The sequence below is a fragment of the Canis aureus genome, chromosome 9 (genome assembly GCF_053574225.1).
Source record: "Canis aureus isolate CA01 chromosome 9, VMU_Caureus_v.1.0, whole genome shotgun sequence".
Classification (NCBI taxonomy): Eukaryota; Metazoa; Chordata; class Mammalia; order Carnivora; family Canidae; genus Canis; species Canis aureus.
In genome coordinates this window covers 76,571,189-76,591,152 of record NC_135619.1, presented here as the reverse complement: position 1 = coordinate 76,591,152, position 19,964 = coordinate 76,571,189, and the positions used below count along the sequence as shown (strand labels likewise).

At 46.9% G+C, this 19,964-nt stretch overlaps 1 gene segment (V, D, J or C); it reads left to right on the top strand.

Moving 5' to 3' along the window:
* Positions 1 to 2,482: 2,482 nt before the first annotated feature.
* The window catches only part of LOC144321261 (Ig mu chain C region-like), a 137,356-nt gene continuing 119,874 nt past the window's right edge, over positions 2,483 to 19,964 (top strand). Inside the window, 2 exon segments of the C gene segment in view lie at positions 2,483 to 2,626; positions 2,728 to 3,054. Of these exon segments, the coding sequence occupies positions 2,581 to 2,626; positions 2,728 to 3,054 (373 nt within the window).

Sequence of the window (19,964 nt, the reverse complement as noted above, 5' to 3'; positions counted from 1 at the left end):
ACTCTATATCAATCACTACATGAATCGATATTTAAAATTTCACTTCAAATGGACTCATCTTATTAGAATATTCCTTAGTCGAAATCATTATCTGCCCCTATTACATACATGATTATATCGCCCTGAGATCCCATTTGCACTTCCCCGTCTGCAAGTTCTAGGAATTGACCCCAGAATGAACAGAAGTTGGCTTCCACCATGTGAGTCCAAACACCGGGCATCTCCCCCTTCTTGTATCATGAGGTTTCTCCAGGATCTCATTGCTGCTCACAATCCTCACCCAGCTTTTGCCAAAAACACACAACATGATGCTTCATTCACAGCAGTTTGCTTCTCAGGATATTGTAGGATGAGATCTTTCTGAAATTACTTTACCCCACAAGAGACAATAGCATGAACTGGTCAGGGTTCTCCTAAGGAATATAACTAATAGCTGATTGACTCCCGTGACTGAATAGGCTGAGAAGTCTATGATGTGTAGTCCTTAGGTCGATACCCAGAAAAGCCAGTAGAGAAATTTTCATTTGACTCTGCCCTAGTCTTTCATTGGAGAACCAGGGGACATGCATGTGTAACTGTCTCCAAGGCAGGAGGAAATGGATGTTCCAGATCAAGCCTGTGGGCAGGAAGAATGATGGAAGTCTTCATCCTTCTGCCATTTATTCTATTCAGAACCACTCAGGTGTCCCTTTTCTTTTGATATTTCATATATTTACTCATGAGAGACACAGACACAGAGGCAGAGACTAGGCAGAAGGAGAAGCAGGCTCCATGCAGGGAGCCCAATCTGGGACTGGATCCTGGGACTCCAGGATGACCTGAGCCAAAGGCAGATGCCCAAGCACTGAGCCACACAGGCGTCTCGAGTATCTGCTGTTTAAATGCATCCAGTCCTTGCACAATGTTACAGCAGTCAGAACAGGGTACGATATGACCCTAGTGACACATGAACCCAAGTAATGATGCTCTGGCATGTCCACAAGAAGTGTCTCTGATGACACAGTGAGATTTGAGTGGTACCATCTTCTTCCAGAGTTGTGTTATGCTGACTGCTGTGGGGTGTGCGCCTCACCACTGAGAATGACGTTGGTCCCCCATGTCCCCAACCTAATACCCACCTGTGTCTGTTACTCTCCCTCCATAGACGAGGGGGGTTTCCAAAGGTGAGCTCATTACTGGAAACCCTCAAACACCTGCAATAATTGTTTACCCTTTATCTATATGTTTATATGCATTCATTCATCTAGAGGGTTTCTACACCATCCTGGTGGCATGACCTGGTGTTTAGTATATCTCAGCTCTGCCATCCTATTGCTTAGTTTATATGTAAACTCACTGGTACTGAAGCTGTTTCAGGAAGTTAAGTCCACTCATGGAAAGTGAGTCCCGCAGAGGTTAGGAAATAAATCTTTGGTGGGATCCACCCCTTCTCTGCATCAAGAGAGGAAAAACATCCTCAGAAACAGAGTAGAGATCACAGGGCCCAGAAGGTTATACAAGCAACCCTTGTCAGTTCCTCACTCATTGACTGACACAAACCCAAATCCTGGTCTTAGATATCCAAAATGCAATGTCTATTGTCTAACAGACAGAAGCGCTGCCTGCAATGGTCATTGTCTGGATGTTGTATTTTACATGGCTCATGCACCTGGAAAATGAAATGCATCTCTCCTTAGATCTGTAAATTACCTATTGAGTTATCAGACAAGACAAACAAACCAGAAGAATAGAAGAGAAATCTTTCTGCCCAAACGATTTGAAGACCTACCAGGGAAATTAGGCAATAAAATCATAATCAATAGAGAGAAAGAAAAATTCTTTGTTTCCAAATGACATGATCTGCTACAGGGGCAATCATGTAGTCATGTTGTGGAGTCTACAACTCCACAAAAGTTAGGAATTAATTCAGGATTACAAGGAATATCCAGGACATAAAATAAACAAATACAGCTATGATTCCACACAAAAAAATTATCTATATAAAATTAACAAAAATATTCCTTTAATGAGATCAAAAATAAATATTTAGGATTACATTTTAACATGAGATAAAATGCCAGACTAAAAATGACCTATATTGATGAAAGGTTTTTTTAGAAAGCAAACAGAAATGAAAAAATAACACTGCTCACACAGAACATGAGAGATTCCTAACTCTGGGAAATGAACAAGGGGTAGTGGAAAGGGAGGTGGGCAGGGGGTGGGAGTGACTGGGTAACAGGCACTGAGGGGGGCACTTGATGGGATGAGCACTGGGTGTTGTGCTATATGTTGGCAAACTGAACTCCAATAAAAGGAAACTTTTTTAAAAAAAGATAACATCACTCACAGATGAGAACTTATTTCCACAGTGACATCTGCACAAAGAGATCTGCAAAGGTAATGCAATCCTTGCTATTAACTTCTTAGAATAGAATTTTAGTCAAGAGCTGAATATATACTCAGAGGACATGCAAATAAGGCCTTCTTTCTGCTGATTAAACCAGCCCAACACTGACCCTGCAACTAGCAGAGGAGCCCCAGCACCAGATCCCCAGGTGACGCCATTCTGGGATCAGGACAGAACACAGACAACGCACCATGGAGTCTGCGCTCAGCTGGGTGTTCCTTGTCACTATTTTAAAAGGTAATTCATGGAGAACAAGAGACCTTGAGTATGGGAGTGGAGATGAGTGAGATAAACGGGATTTGGGACAGGTTCGTGACCAGGATGTCTTGTGTCTGCAGGTGTCCAGGGTGAGGTGCTGCTGGTGGAGTCTGGGGGAGACCTGGTGAAGCCTGGGGGGTCCCTGAGACTTTCCTGTGTGGCCTCTGGATTCACCTTCAGTAGCTACGACATGGACTGGGTCCGCCAAGCTCCAGGGAAGGGGCTACAGTGGGTCGCCTACATTAGCAATGGTGGAAGTAGCACAAGGTATGCAGACGCTGTGAAGGGCCGATTCACCATCTCCAGAGACAACGCCAAGAACACGCTGTATCTGCAGATGAACAGCCTGAGAGCCGAGGACACGGCCGTGTATTACTGTGCGAGTGACACCGTGAGGGGACCTCAATGTGAGCCCAGACACAAACCTCCCTGTAGAAGGGGATCGGGACCACCAGGTGGTGCACACTCCTCACCACTTCTGTCTTGAAGGCCAGGAGCAGTGCAGATGCAGATGAAGGTTCTGGGCAGGTTTCCTGTCAGGGTCTGGGGCTTCCTCTCCATGAAGCAGGTTATCTAGGGAGGCTCTCTAGACACACGATTAAGTGCCTTCTTATTAACTTTGTAATTTATGACATTTGTTTTAATATAAACTATTTTTTACATTCTCTAAAGAAATTTGCTTACACTTTCTTTCTATTTCCCCTACTCATTATTTAATGACACATATCTCAGTGCACTCAACTTCTCCTTTAGGAGTTTCCACCTTCTCATTAGAGAACCCCCCTGCTCAGCGTGTAAGGTTGATAGAAGTAGCATAAACCAAATGATGGACAGGAAGCTATAGATGGATCAGGAGTAGAAAGCAAAACTGAGAACTTCTGGAAGTGTCACTGTAATGAACCAAACTACCAGCATTCATATTAGTGGTAACATGGAAGAGCATTGGTAACTCCTCAAGGTTGTTATTAGGATGTGGAATATGGAGGTCACACACGTATGCACACATGCACATGCACACACACACACACACACACACACGAGAGTATAAATCATTATCACATTTACCGTGTCTGTTGAGAGCAGGGCAGGCCTCGCAGCAAATCATAAATTCTTGGATGGAACAAGAAAGGACACTGACTCAGGGAGTGTGTTGTGGGTCAGTGGTGGGGATGGGGTCCTGCTCCAGGAGGGGCTTGTGTGGAGTCAGTGTCCCCTCTGCATCAAAGGAGGGAAACCTATGGGTTTTGGTTTGATGACCCATGTTTGTGGAGCTGGAGAATAGGGAGGAATGGATGTCCAGGATCTAGCAGATACATTCAAAATATGGTATAAGGAATCATTCCACTAAACAAGTATGAAAACTGGTAGAACAATAGAGAGAAATGGTTGTTCTAAGTATGAAAAAGTATGATTTAGGGGGGTAAATGAGACAAATGTTTCTTAGAAGCCTTACACAGTATAAAGTGATTATAGAAATGGACCAAGGAAAACCAGAGTCTCAGGTGGAAGCTTTCCTTCCCCCAAGGTCACCAGCTGATTGTGGAGGTCACGTGTGCATTGTGTGCACACAGAGACCAGAAGCTTCTACTGGATCCATGAGGCTCCTCAGGATGAGGAGCTGGATTGGAGGATCTTCCACCTGAAGGGAATAACTCAGTAGTCCTTTGGGTGCTGATGTCAGCTCACTGTGTGTGATGTCTACCATCCCCAGATTAGAACCTAGCGCACATGTGATGGGAGGAAGAGGAGGGGACTTCAGGGAGGACTTGGGTAAGGAGGTGCAGCCCTATGATTGGATCAGTGGGACTTCTCTGTGCTTCTAGGATTTTGAAGTCTGTGTTCTTCCTGAGATTGGGGAACTTTTCAGCTATTATTTAATCAAATAACTTCTTTTTCCTGCCTCCTCATCTGCTGGGACTCCTATCATGCACCCTACGGTCCCAAACACATACACCTTCCTCTCTACCCTGTCTCCATACAAAACTTGGTATACGGTATTAGATTTAAAAGACGCCTTCTTCAGCCTGCCTTTAGCACCCAAGAGCCACCACTCACACCCACGGAGCCCTTTACAGAGAGAGAGGGCTTCTGACAGCAGAAGTAAAGACTATTAAAAACAAAACAGAGATCCTTGAACTCCTGAGGGCCCTCTGGCTGCCCAAGGCATTAGCTGTCATCCATTGTCCAGGACACCAAAAGATAGGTACACCAGTAGCTGGGGGAAACTGTCTAGCCAATTCAAAAGCAAAGGAGGTGGCCCTTTCGGTGACCCAGGTCTTAACAACCATGCTCCCCGATCCAGGGGCACTGACCCTGCCAGACACCCCCAATTATACTGATGCTGATTTACACTGGATCAAACGCTTGCCTATGACCCAGTGCTTATGTGGCTGGTGGAGGGCCACAGACTCCAGCATCATCCTGCCAGAGGAACTAGGACAATGAGTCCTATCCAAAATGCACCAGAGTACTCACATGGGAATAAGGAAGATGGTAGACCTCATACGACATGCAAAGATCACTAGTAAAAACTCTCGAGCAAAGATGGAGCAGATTGTGGCAAGCTGCCACACATGCCAGTTAACTAATGCAACTACCCATAGATCTAACCCGGGCACTCGGCTCCGAGGGGACCGCCCAGGAGCCTACTGGGAAGTGGACTTCACTGAGGTAAAACCTGAAAAATATGGATACAGGTATTTACTAGTGTTTGTAGATACTTTTTCAGGATGGACAGAGGCATTTCCCGCCAAACATGAAACAGCACAGACCGCAACCAAGAAACTGCTGGAAGACATCTTACTGAGGTATGGTTTTCCTGTTAAGATTGGATCAGACAACGGACCAGGATTTATCTCTAAGGTAACATAGGGAGTGGCACTAGTACTTGGGGGCAGATTGGAAATTACATGTGCATATAGGCCCCAAAGCTCAGGACAGGTAGAACATTAAAGGAGACCTTAAATGAATTAGCCCTGGAGACTGGTGGGGACTGGGTGACTCTCTTCTCCTTCACCCTATATAGGGTGAGGAATTCCCCATATAAGATGGGACTGACTCCCTACGAGATCATGTTCGATCTTCCTCCACCTATTACCCCCAATTCAAAACCTGAGGTGCTTTCTGGGTTTGATGATCAACAACTTCTTTTCTCCCTCCAAATGTTACAACGAACCCATGAGCAGGTGTGGCCTAAGCTGAGGACCCTCTACGAGACTGGGCCACCCCCGGACCCCCATCGATATCGGCTGGATGACTGGGTGTACGTGCAGAGATACCAACACCAGACACTTCAACCTCGCTGGAAGGGACCCTACATCGTGATCCTGACTACCCCCACCACTATCAAGGTCGATGGGATTACTCCCTGGGTCCACTACACCCAGGCCAGCTGACCTACACGCCATTCTCAAGGATTTTGTTACAGAATGGAAAAGCCAACCAGACAAGGACAATCCCCTAAAGCTAAGACAGCACCATTCTCATTTATTTCCCACCTCTAAGACTCCCTAGTCTGAGGTTGTCCTTCAAAATAGAAGATTAGACTTAGTCTTCTTACAACAAAGGGGGGTGGTTATGTGCTGCCTTAAACATAGGATGTTGCTTCTTCACTGGGACATAAATGGGAATGAGAACAGCAACAAGGTTGGTTCAAATCCTGGTTTAATCATTCCCCCTGGCTCACCCTGAGAGCAACCTAGACCCATGATTCAGTCCTTTCTTAGGTTCCTCTGAGAGGGGGAAATGTGGAGGCCAAGAAAATTAAGGCCATTCCACCTTAAGTTCAGTGTTAGCATAAGTACAGCCATCTCTGACCCCTGTGATTAACAGCTGAACTTTACCTTACTTCAGTTACAGGAAGAAACAGCTTAACGCCCTAGAAAGCCCCATATTAGAATGAGAACAGAGCTCACCACCCATGGCAGAAAGTCCCATATCAGAATGAGAACAGAGCTTAATGCCTTTGAAAGCCCCATATCAGAATGTAAACAGAACTTGAGAAATTCCTCCCCCCTCCTGGAGGTCCCCTAGACCAACCCATAAAACTAAGCTGGAACCTATCTCAGGATCCAAATCCTTACTCCGCTGTGTCAGGTATACTTGAACCCAAGCTTGAGCTTGTTAATAAACCCTCGTGTACTTACATCGGTGTTGGCTCCTCGGTGGTTTCTCAGATTCACAATCTTGGGCACAACAATCCTTACCAAATTCCTTACTGAATCCTGAAAAGACTACTAGAGAAAGTTGTCCTTCAGAGTAGGACCTCACCACCTCACAAAGGAGAGCCTGTGCCATTTACCAAACAGAATGCTCTGTGTTCACACCTGATGAGTCTGCTGCTATGTCACATTACACCACACAGCTCACAAACAAATGCCCTTTATGACCCTATGCCAAGCCTAGAGAAATTAAATCAATAAAGATGGGAAAGTTGTCACTACAACTTTAAACATTTTTTTTTCTCTTTAACTAAGTCTTTTTTTTTTATTGGTGTTCAATTTACTAACATACAGAATAACACCCAGTGCCCGTCACCCATTCACTCCCACCCCCCGCCCTCCTCCCCTTCTACCACCCCTAGTTCGTTTCCCAGAGTTAGCAGTCTTTACGTTCTGTCTCCCTTTCTGATATTTCCCACACATTTCTTCTCCCTTCCCTTATTTTCCCTTTCACTATTATTTATATTCCCCAAATGAATGAGAACATATAATGTTTGTCCTTCTCCGACTGACTTACTTCACTCAGCTATTAGAAATGACAAATACCCACCATTTGCTTCAACGTGGATGGAACTGGAGGGTATTATGCTGAGTGAACTTTAAACATTTGATAGAATTCCCCTGGGTGGCCTGAGTCAGGGAAGCTGTGCCAGTGTTGGGGAGTGTGGGGTTTTTAAGCCTTATTGGTTCTGGGTCTGGATCCGGGTGGGTCCCTTGCCAAATTAGGCAAGAGAACACCGTGTCCTTAGGTGATTGGCTGGGGGTGGGGATAGTACAGAGGATGGGGAGTGGTCCCTGGCTGGAAAGTCCTGGATGGAAAGTTTCGGTTTCCCGTTTAGGCTTCGATTTACTGGAGATGATGTGGTGGTCATGGCTGCTTTGGTGAGAAGATCAGCCATTTTGACCCAATTTGAGATGTCCGCCATTTTAAGTGCCCCTGTCTCTCAGCCAGCCCAACGTTCTGACCTTTTGTTCTATATAATGGTGTGAGGGGTGTCGACTTCATTCTGGCTACTTCCTGCTGACAGTTGGGCATCGTTATAGGGGTAGTCATTATAGGGGTAGTTGTAGGTGGGTAGTCGGAGGTGGGCAGGTGAGAGTAGGGCTGTAGGAGGAGCAGATTTACTGAAACTCGCGTCATCTCTCAAAGGCGTTCTTGTAGGCATCTAACAAGGCAAGGAGCAACAGAGATTAGTAACAAGATTAAGCACAGGGGTCCCGCTAGGGGGAGGAGCCAAGTTACCCAAGTGCAGGGGTATAGACCCCATAGGTGGGAATCCTGGCATCTCAACTGTATCCAGTCTCTGAGTTCATGAATTTTGGAGGTGATTATGTCCAACTGGTTAACATAATAGCAACATTCTTCATTTAAGTAGAGACAAGTCCCCCCTTTTTCTGCTGTTAAGAGATCTAAGGCTCATCTGTTTTGTAGGGCGATGGCTGCAAGGCTGGTAATCTGCATCTGCAGGGCAGTAAGGGAATCAGCGATCTGTTCCATGTCATCATTAAATGCCTAGGAAAGCTTGTAATAAAAGTTTATTGAAGTTCTGAGACCTGCCGCTCCAGTGGCAACACCTGTGGTCAGGCCTGCCCCAATAAGCGGTCGGAGTTTTTCCCTGGTAACATTGCTGGAGTCTGAAAGTATAGGATTGGAAATAGCGGCTACTTCCTGTGCCATGCATGCATTGGCTACAATCGACTGCCCCAGTTAAGTGGGTAAAAGGGTCAGGAGGAGGAGGGTGGCATGAAAGCCATATCTTAGTAGGCCCCAGAGGTTGGGCTGTCCACTCATCTTGAGAGGGAGCTTGTTTTAGTTTAGATAGGTGGACCCAGGAGGGGTATCCTAAAAGTTTTGCTGCAGTTGGAGTAGTAAGGATTACTATATGGGGGCGTGTCCACCTGGGTTGTAGAGTATTAGAGTGTAATTATTTTAGTAAAACACTATCTCTGGGGGACAGATCCTGTAACGTGTCAGGAGTTGGGACCCCTGGAACAGGAATGACAGAATTGACATGGGCTCGGAGAAGGGGCTCTCAAGAGAGTCAGGTAAGGTAGATAGGAGAGGAGGGGGGTGGCGATGAGGGAAGGTTATTAGTAAGTAGAAAGGGTCGCCCATACAGTAATTCAAAAGGGCTAAGTCCTGAGGGTCCCCTTGGGGTTGCCCTAAGCCTGGTTAGGGCAAGGTGGAGGAGGGAAGGCCATGACAAGCGTGTCTCAAGGATTAATTTAGTAAGCTGTTCCTTGAGAAGGCCATTGGCCTTCTCTACCTTACCTGAGGACTGGGGATGGTAGGGTACATGCAGTTTCCAGATGTTGAGACTTTCAGAGACCTGCTAGGTGATGCTGGATATGAAAGCCAGCCCGTTATCTGACTGTAAGTTTTGAGGAAGAACAAATCTGGGAATAATGTGTTCAATAAGTATTTCAGCAACGTCAGCAGTCTCTCAAGCAGTGGGGAAAGCTTTGATCCAACCTGTAAATGTATACACTAAAGTTAAGACATATCGGAAGGCTTTATGATGGGGCATACGAGTGAAGTCAAGTTGCCAGTCCTTGCCCAGTTGGTGTCCCCTCAGTTGGTGGTTGGGCCCCAGTTGATGGATCCCTCCTTATGAGTTAACAGAGTAACATGTTTTACATGCATGATGGACAGTCTCGATAGCCCTACAGAGATGAGGATGATACAAAATGGGTGACAGGGAGTGATATAAAGCCTTAGGTCCTATGTGTAGAGACATGGATTTCAGTAAGTAGGGTATGGAGGAGTTTGTTTGGGAGGGCAATGTTTTCCTGGAGAAAGATCCATCCCTTATCTCCAGGTTTCCCCCCATTTGTTTGAGGATGTTAAGTTCCTCATGTGTATATGAAGGGGTGTGAGGTGTATTCAGGAACAGGGAGGGGCTGGGGAAGTTTCTTTAGCCATTTGTTTGGCCACAGTGTCAGCTTTGTTGTTCCCTCAAGAAACAAGGTCCTGGGATATCCGATGTCCTTGGCAATGTATAATGGCCACTTTGGTAGGGAAGTCGAGGTCCTGTCCAAAGAGGTGGGGGCTATCTCAAAAACCCTGAGGGAGGACCATCCACATAAGCTGCCCCGAGATGTGTGTGTCTGGGTCCTCCCAGGTAAAGGTGAAGAGAAAGTAGGAATCAGGGTGTAAGGGGACAGTGAAGAAGGCGTCCTTCAGGTCTAGGATGGAAAAATGAGTGGTGTTGGGTGGGACTTTGGAAAGAAGAGTATACGGGTTGGGCACTACCAGGTGAAGGGGTATAACGGCCTCATTGATGAGTCTTAGGTCCTGAACGAGGCGATATGCCCCAGTGGGCTTCCTTACGGGGAGGATAGGGGTATTACAGGGCGAGCTCATAGGTATAAGGAGCCCCTGTTGTTTGAGGCAGTCTATGATGGGCTTGAATCCTTGTCAGTGTGTCAGGAAAATGGTGAACTGAGGATGGGCTGGATACATAGATTGGTCTTTGAGTCTTATTTTTTATAGGTTGATGGTGTGATGCCACAACTGGCTTGGAGGTATCCCAGACCTGGGAATTGACAAACAGAAGGCGGGAAGGGGGTGTAGGGGATTCGGACGCCAGAAGGGGAAGAATTAGGTGGCTAGAGTGGTGGGAGAGGGGGAGAGCCATATAGTGGCCTTTAGTTTATGGAGAATGTCCCTTCCAAGAAGGCGAACTGGGCAAGAGGGAATGATAAGGAAAGACTGAGCAAAAGGGAACCCGTCCAAGCTACAAGTAAGGAGCGGGGTTCACCTAGGACTGGAGGAGGTGCCATCAATTCCCATCACCATCACTGGGGAGGGTTGATTAGGTCCTGAGTAGGAGGGCAGGACAGAATAGGCCCCCCCTGTCCAGCAAGAAGGATATGGACTTACTCACTACCTGGAACGTACTCCTGGGCTTGGCGTGTCTGAGTCTGGGCGCCGTCAGTCGTCCTCCATACCCAGAGTTGGAAAGCCGGACTCACTGTTTCAGGGTCTCCTCCATGTGGAGGCGCCAAGGACGCCCCGAGTCTGGGAGAGTCGGACTTCCAGTGGCCCATCATCTTACATTGAGGGCATGGCCGGGTGGGCTCATTTGGATTAGGACAGTGACGGGCCCAGTGTCCCTCAGTCCCATATTTGAAACAGATTCCAGGAGGGGCATGACTATTTCCTTCTTTTTTCTGATCCCCAGAGTTTTCTGGCCTCAGGGCAGCAACCAAGGCTTGGGTTTGTAATTGGACTTTCTGCTAGAGTCTGGCTTGCGGTTTCTGTTTGGCAGCCTCCTCCCAGATGTTAAAAATTTTAAAGGCCATTTTCACCAGGTCTGGGATGGGAGTTTAAGGATCCTCCTCCACGTTTTTAAGTTTTTTCCGAAAGTCTGGCACTGACTGGGAAATAAAATGGGTCGCCAGCACAGTCGTCCCCGCTGGGGAAGCTGGGTCTAAATGAGTATACTGAGTTAAGGCTTCCGTAAGTCTATTTAAGAACATGGTGCAGTTCTCATCGGGGTTCTGAACAATTTCTCACAGTTTGTTATAATTGACCGCCTTGTTTGAGGACGCTCTTGTACCCACCGGGAGGCATTGCACCGTGCGGTCATGGCGTGAGTGGCCCTCCTGGCCGGCCTGATAATCCCACCCGGGATCCGCCTTGGGACCACCTGGGTGCCCACGGGCATCATGGCGGCCATGAGATGGGCCTGGTTGGCATGTTCCCACCGCGGCCTGAATGTGCTCTCTCTCTTCAGAAGTGAGAGTCGTGGTCTGCACCACATGGAGGTCGTGCCATGTGAGGTCATGGGCCTGAGCTAAATACTGAAATTCTTTAGTATAGTTATCTGGGCTGGCAGTAAAAGAGCTCAGCCATTTTCCAATCAGAGAGAGATCTTGTAAAGAGAAAGGAATGTGAACGCGGACCACTCCCTCAACCCCCGCCACCTCCAGCAAGGGACAGACAAGGTCCCTCGGTGTTTGCTGAGACCCAGTATGGGTGATGACCGGAGGGGAAGTTGGAGGAGATGGGGGAGCCAGAGGGGAGGGAGTAGGAGGGACAAGGTTAGGTTTAGAGTAAGGAGGGGAGGGATGAGCCAATGGTCCCAAGTGGGTGAGAGGATGTGTGAGGTTTTCAAGTGTTTTGGAAAGGGAAGAAGGGGAGTAGGAGTTGAGGTCATTGGAATTGGTAGGAGGTATGTTAGGAGGTGCGGAATGGGCAAGCAGGACTTGGGTAGTTGAACAGTGAGAGCAGAGGGATGGACAAGATTGCAGATCGCAAAAAGCTTATACATAAGCAACTTCAAGCCATTTGCCTTGGCATCTGCAAAGGTCATCAAGATCCATAAGAATTTGGTAATCGAAAGTACCCTCAGAAGGCCATTGAGACTTATTGTCTAACTGGTATTGAGGCCAGACTACAGTACAGTAATGGATAAGGCGTTGTTTCCTCAGGTCATGGAAATATCCCAAGACTTTAAAGTTAGCCAGCAGGGAGCCCAATGGGGTTTTGGGGTCGAATTTGGATTGGGCAGTTCCCATGATTCCTGCCGGGTAACCCAGAGACTGAAAACAGGTGTCCCCGTTTGCAGCTCAGGGTCATGGACAGAAACGGAGGTCACCGTGAAGATGAGGACATCTCCCGATCCCCAGGGACCGGCAGAGAGCCACCTGGGGGCTTGGTGGAGGTGCCCTGGTGCAGCTGTAGCTTCAGGCAGGACCACCCAGATGGGGGCACGGAATCAGGGAACTTACCCAACATTTCCAGGCTCTGGGTTCAGTTAAGGTACTGGTGGTGAGAGGAGAGAGACTCCCCACCACTGTGGGGCCTTGATCTCCTCCTGGGTTTCAGCTTAGGTCCTGGTGGGGAGAGGAGAGAGGCCCCCTCCTGGAGCAAGGCCTGAATCCCACAGTTCTCAAGAATCCCAAGTCACAGTCACAGTTCTTCTCCTGGGTTTCGGCACCAAATGTTAGTTTTTTTCCAAAATGAATGGTGGAGAAATAAAAAACAAAACAAAACAGCAGAGCCAGGCAGTAGGTTCGAGAGGGCTTTTAATGGGGAGCACTCCTGGGCCAGGTTCCGTGACTCAGAGAGGTGGCCCGAGTCAGGGAAGTCGTGCAGGGGTTGGGGAGTCGAGGGTTTTCAAGCCTTATTCGTGCTGGGTCTGGTACCAAGTGGGTCCCTTGCCAAATTAGGCAAGGGAACACCGTGTCCCTAGGTGATTGGCCAGGAGTGGGATAGTACAGACGATGGGGGGTGGCCCCTGGCTGGAAAGTCCTGGATGGAAAGTTTCGGTTTCCCATCTAAGCTTCAATTTACTGGAGATGATGTGGTGGTCATGGCTGCTTTGGCGGGAAGATCAGCCATTTTGATCCAATTTGAGATGTCCGCCATTTTAAGTGCCCCTGTCTCTCAGCCAGCCCAACACTGAGGAGACATCCAGAACCACTGAAAGGTCATGTTCTGTGCACAAAAGAAAACAATCAAGAGAACTACCCACACAGCTTAGTCCTGCATGGAGCATTGTGACCTGCCTGTACTCTGCCTCATGGGGGTGGGGGATCCTGGGAAGGCATTCCACCCTGGAAAAACATCACATGACCCAGAAACTTCACACTTTCTCATACAGAATCTCCGGATTCTCATCATAAGCTATGAACTATGCCAGGAGCTATAATGGAATGACCAAAAATCAGAAAAAGAAACAACACTTGCCATCAGGGAAATACAAATCAAAACCACAATGAGATACCACCTCACACCAGTCAGAATAGGGAAAATTAACAAAGTAGGAAACCAAAAATGTTGGATAGGATGTGGAGAAATGAGAACCCTCCTGCACTGTTGGAGGGAATGTGAACTGAGGCAGACACTCTGGAAAACTGTGTGGAGGTTCCTCAAAGAGTTAAAAATAGATCTGCCCTATCACCCAGCAATTACACTGTTGGGGATTTACCCCAAAGATACACATGCAATGAAATGCCGAGACACCTGCACCCCAATGTTTCTAGCAGCAATGTCCACAATAGCCAAACTGTGGAAGGAGCCTCGGTGTCCATAGAAAGATGAGTGGATAAAGAAGATGTGGTCTATGTATACAGTGGAATATTACTCAGCCATTAGAAATGACAAATACCCACCATTTGCTTCAACGTGGATGGAACTGAAGGGAATTATGCTGAGTGAAATGAGTCAATTGGAGAAGGACAAACATTATATGTTCTCATTCATTTGGGGAATATAAATAATAGTGAAAGGGAATATAAGGGAAGGGAGAAGAAATGGGTAGGAAATATCAGAAAGGGAGACAGAACATGAAGACTCCTAACTCTGGGAAATGAACTAGGGGTGGTGGAAAGGGAGGAGAGTGGGGGGTGGGGGTGACTGGGTGGTGGGCACTGAGGGGGGCACTTGAAGGGATGAGCACTGGGTATTATTCTGTATGTTGGCAAATTGAACACCAGTAAAAAATAAATTTATTATTAAAAAAAAGAAAAAAAAGAAATGACACATACCCACCATTTGCTTCAACGTGGATGGAACGTGGTTATTATGCCAAGTGAAATAAGTCAATCAGAGAAGGACAAACATTATATGGTCTCATTCATTTGGGGAATATAAAAAATAGTGAAAGGGAGTAAAGGGGAAAGGAGAAAAATGAGTGGGAAATATCAGAAAGGGAGACAGAACATGAGAGACTCCTAACTGGGAAACAAACAAGGGGAGGTGGGCAGGGGGTGGGGGTGAGTGGGTGACAGCCACTGAGGTGGGAAATTAACGGGATGAGCAATGGGTGTTAATCTATATGTTGGAAAATTGAACAATGAAAAATAAATTTATAATAAAAAATAAAATAAAATAAACACTACACACACACACACACACACACACACACACACACACAGAAGACGGGGATTCCTATGTGATGAAGACTTATCACCAAACAGTGTATTTGAAGTGCAGATGAGCCTTAAGAACATAGGAAGGGACCTTGACAGAGAGAGACCCTCCCAGTCACAGGGGAATTCTGCACTGGGATGGCACAGGAGGAGGGTGGTCATATGGTGTGGAGGCTTGCCATTGACCATCCATATTTCAAGGACTCGGTGGTGAATGGGTACCTCATCTCCTATGTACCTTTGCCTTTGGTATTCACCCCTAAAATAATGGAATTATAGGGCACAAAAATTGAGCAGGACCTGCAATGTAGACTAAAGTTGGACACTGGAAGGAAACTCAGAGTTAGAACAACAACATATATTTGGAGAAAATAGGATTGGGTTCAAACAATATATATAACACAACACAGGGAAGCCTGGGTGGCTCAGGGGTTGAGCATCTGCTGTTCTCTCAGGTCATGATCCCAAGGTCCTGGGATCAAGTCCTACATCAGACTCCCTGTCAGAAGCCTGCTTTTCCCTCTGCCTGTGTCTCTACCTCCCTGTCAATGGCTCTCATTAATAAATAAATAAAATCTAAAAGCAATAAATAAAATAAAACAACACACACTATAAGCATTCAGGAAAACACTGGGGAAAAACCTAGTTATAGGCTAAAAGGGGTTTTCTGTGGATGCTGGGAGAAGTTAATGTCTTCAAATTATTGGGAGTTTTGTATTATAAATACTTTATGGGAACACCTGGGTGGCTCAGTGATTGAGCATCTGCCTTCGGCTCTGGATGTGGTCCTGGAGTTCCAGGATTGAGTCCCACATCAGGCTCCTGCATGGAGACTGCTTCACCTCCCTCTGCCTATGTCTCTGCCTCTCACTGTGTATTCATGAATAAATAAATAAAATCTTTAAAAATATATCATTTATCTGTATTGCATTAGGAAAACTATATAATTATAGATTTCAATTTGGAATAAAACTTGTTATTCATTTGTATATTTTATTTTTATTGATAGTACACTTCATTCTAGAATAATAGTTCACTGAAAAATTTTTTAGATACAGACAGACTGGCATAGTCATGTTCTGAAGAATGGCATCTGTAATTTACCATAATAGCTAAGGTCACTGCTCAGGTCCCTGAAATGCAGGCAAGAGGGAAGGGAGGGAAGAACAGACATGCATAGTGGTCCTTCAGGATCCTAGAGGCAACCCTGGCACTTCTACCATCCTTTATGATTGAGTTCACGGGGTGCAACAATCAGGATCATGGCCCAGGTCTCCCACATTCAGAAACATGCTGTCCAGGGTGGAGGTGCTTGCACTAGGTGGTATCAAACCCCAGTCATACTACCCTACAGCCCACAGCCATGCTAGTGCGGGATGTGCAGTGTGGGTGTGAATAGTGCTCCATTGCCATGAACCCACTTTGGGACTGGATCAGGGGAGAATACTCAGAGGGTGAGAAAAACCTCAGTGCCCATGGGCACAGGTTTGAAGGAACATCATGCATTTTCCCTAAAAGAACCAGTAGCAACCTCCCTGAATTCTGCAGCCAGGGTCCTCAGCTCAAGGCCAGGCTACTGACTCGGGTCTTCCTGACAGAGTCTCGGGCTCAGGTTGGGTGCTTACAGGCTTACAAACATGTGGAGAGGCCACCAACATGTACTTTTCAAGATTTATTTCAGAGCAGCTGGTCGGAGACCAATCGCAGACCTGGTATGAGAGTCCCATGAAGTGCATAGGACCCCATGTCTCCTGCAGACCCCTGGAAATATGGTTGTTGGCTCAGCCACAAGCTGTCTATAATTTCAGTCATGTTCCTTTGGATTGTTAATTGTTCAAGGGTCTGGAGGCTGATTTATGGATTTCCTGTATCAACTATCTGCTCTTTAACTGTGACTGTCTTAATTTTTTTTACATTGGTAGCAACACCAAAGAGGAGTGCAGCAATGAAGGCATAGATTCGAGCAAAGATGACTCTCAGATATACCACTGCCTCACGACTTTGCCTGACTGCCCGCCTTCTTCTTGGAGGGGGTCCACTGTCTATACTCCCTCCTTTACCTCGCAATTTGCAGAATGGGGGATCCCAGCCTATGTGGCAATGACAGTTCCTGTTGTTGTTGCAAATGCCCCTGCGATTGCATTTCTCAGGGATACAGTCATAATTCATGTCACTTATAGTACCATTGCAGACAGAATTTGCACAGTATTTTTCAGGAGCACAGGGGGTACCAGGTCTCACATGACCAACATCATTTGTTCCTGTGCCACGATGGGAATCCACTCCAAAACACCAGACCCCTGATATCTTAGACTGATGGAATCCCACATGTTCTTGCAACTGAGGGAGATGAGTGACATTACTACACTGCAGTCTTCCACACTTGACATCTTGGTCCTGACAAGGAATAAAACGTCTGGCTGCATACTCTCTTTTACAGTGTCCAAATCGGTGGCCTTTTTTATTAATTTGGTAGCAGGCATCTGGAGCCTCCACAGTGGATGCTCCAAAGATTTCTTTGCAGTGCACAGTGCGGTCAGTACAGTTTCCATGATAGCAGTAGCCCCCTTCACTGCATGCGGTTCCATCTTGCATATAGAAATCATCAGGGCACTGATTGGATCCCCCCTTGCAATACTCTGGAAGGTCACAGATGTTTTGGATTGGTCTGCAGAGTGTCCCAGCAACAGAGAAGGAGCAGTTTGTGCAGCATAGTCCCTTATCACAGAGAAATGTACTTTCAAGTCTGCAGTCATTACTGCAGCAGGGGTTGCTGCTGCACTCCTTAAGGGAACCACAGTCACACTCTTCTCTACCCTCCACTATAGAGTTTCCACAACGTATGTGTGTCAGACTTGCATTAAAGAATACCACCTCTTCATTGAATAGGCAGTGCTTGTTAACACTCAGGAGGTTTTGTAAGTGCATGAAAGAACAGTTACTAAAGGAATCAGTCAACACAGGGTATCTGTACATGATACAGGTGGACCTCCTCTGGCAACCACAATCAGCATTATCATAATATAGACCCAAGTTTCTCGCAGCATACTGGGACATTATCACGGCGAGCAATACATAATGTCTGCCTAGGAGACCAATCATATGTAGGCATCGAGCAGAACATATACCACCAAATGTAGGTTCATTTTGATAATCTTGTGGCCCGTCTCTAACCAAAACAAAGGATGAACTAGGGTTTATGATCCTGAACAAGTTGTTCGCATGATATCTGTAGTATTCGCCAGCTGGCAATCTATAATCATTCATGTTGACTGGATCTCTCACATGAAATATCAGGACTGCAGTAAGATGGTACCTTATACCAAGACCTTTATATATTGAGTCTATTAAACTAACCATACTGATCAGAAACTTTGCACAGGCTGTAACATTATTATATAGACGATACATAGAATTGGAACTTTGAGCAAATCCTTTCAGCATGGCTCTGTGGGAGGAAAAGACCCTACTACCAATTCGGGGAATGGCACTGGTATTTGCTTGAGAGAACAAGGGGTCCCTGTCCTCCTTCAGTCCCAGTTTATAGGTAGGGCCTGTTGCATTGGTGTCTGCCACTATCTGAGAAACAATGTGTTCAAATCTTTGGGAGTTGTTGAGGGGTTTGATCTCATAGGCAAGGTCATCCAATTTCATAATACCTTCCAGTCCCCCATAGCACGTGTCCAGGGTGACCATGGAAAGAGGAACCTCCTCCAGGTAGCCGAGGTAGTAACAGTCAGGAGGGATGAAGGGGTAGTCCATCTGCAAGGCACCTTGGTCATCCTGAGTCATCACCAGCAGATGCCTGGACCAGAAGAGTTTCTTGCGCCGCATGTGGATAACGTGCCTCTTGCCCCCAAAACGCAGGCTGTAGGACAGCCAGCCTGGCATCTGGATGCTTTTGCCGTGGTGCAACTCCTTCCTGGGAATGACCATCTCAGAGGAGATGTAGCGCCATGAGGGACGGCCTTGAGAACCCTGGGCAGGAGCCAGCCTTACCCAGAGCACAAGCAGCAAGAGGAGCCCTCTCATGGTGCCCCGGCCCTGTGCCAGCCTCACCCCCTGCTCAGGGACATCTGGTAGTGAGGTAGATAAAAGGAGGACCCTCAGCACAGTCAGGTCTAGAGGATCTGACAGAACAGAGGACTGCCTCAGGCTGCCAGGTCCCTACACCTGGCAACCAGCTATGGGGAGTAGGTCACAGATACTGGGTGTGGCAGAGGGTGGGTCTGCACATCAGTTCAGCTGGAGTGGATGTGCAGAGGTGGGGAGGGGGATGAACCCAGAGGAAGCCCCTTTCCCACACGTTCAGTCTTTCCTCCAGATCCTTGAATATGTGCCATACGGTTATACAGCAATTACTTTCTCTACCAGTTCCATCTACCATGGCTACCCTGGGTCACGTTCTGTGCAAGGCCACTATCTCTCCCTGTGGAGACCACTGCTAGCTCCTTCGTTGGCTTGTTGAGGGAGATGTGACAAATTTTACCATGTGGCTTTGAACAGCACGGCTTTGTAACTCTATTTGTCTTATTCTGCTTTGCCACCAATCTGCCAGTCATTTGATCCTTTGGTATTTTCTTGGAAGCCTCCTTTGAGCTCACTGAATAAAACATTACCCAGTGTTCTTGGAGAGGACAGGTGAGGTCCCAGGTTATATTTTACTGTTTATCATGCCAGGTTGTGAGAACAGAATATACTTCTGACCACATTGGTGACCCTGGGGTTGTTTTCTGTCCTCCTCTACTGTGGTTCTTTCCTGGCCTTGAGCAGCATGGGTGGCTGCCCTGAGCAGAAGACCCAGGGATGGGGGTGTACTGAGGCAAGGATGGTAGCCAGCACCTGGAAGCCTGCGTGTGGAAAAGAAATGTTTCCAAGCCCTGCACTCCCTTGTATGATTAGCTTCCAAAAACCCTTTAATATCCTCTGCGTTAGGAAAAACCTCACAAGTGTGCTCCTCCAGCCCACGTGAGTGGCCTCCTGAACCAAGCTCCCTTACTTTCCAGTCAAAACTCATCTCTTGAATATCGGCCTTGTCAACAATGGGCACCTGAAGTTGGGTGTTGGGAACGATGAAGCAGAGAATGGATTGGTAGTTGCCAGGGACTGGTGGGAGGAGCAATGGGGACTTGCATCTCTAGGATTATGGTTTTCTGTTATGCAACATGACTTGGTTCCAGAGGTTTGCTCCAGAACCCTGCACATTTAAACCACAA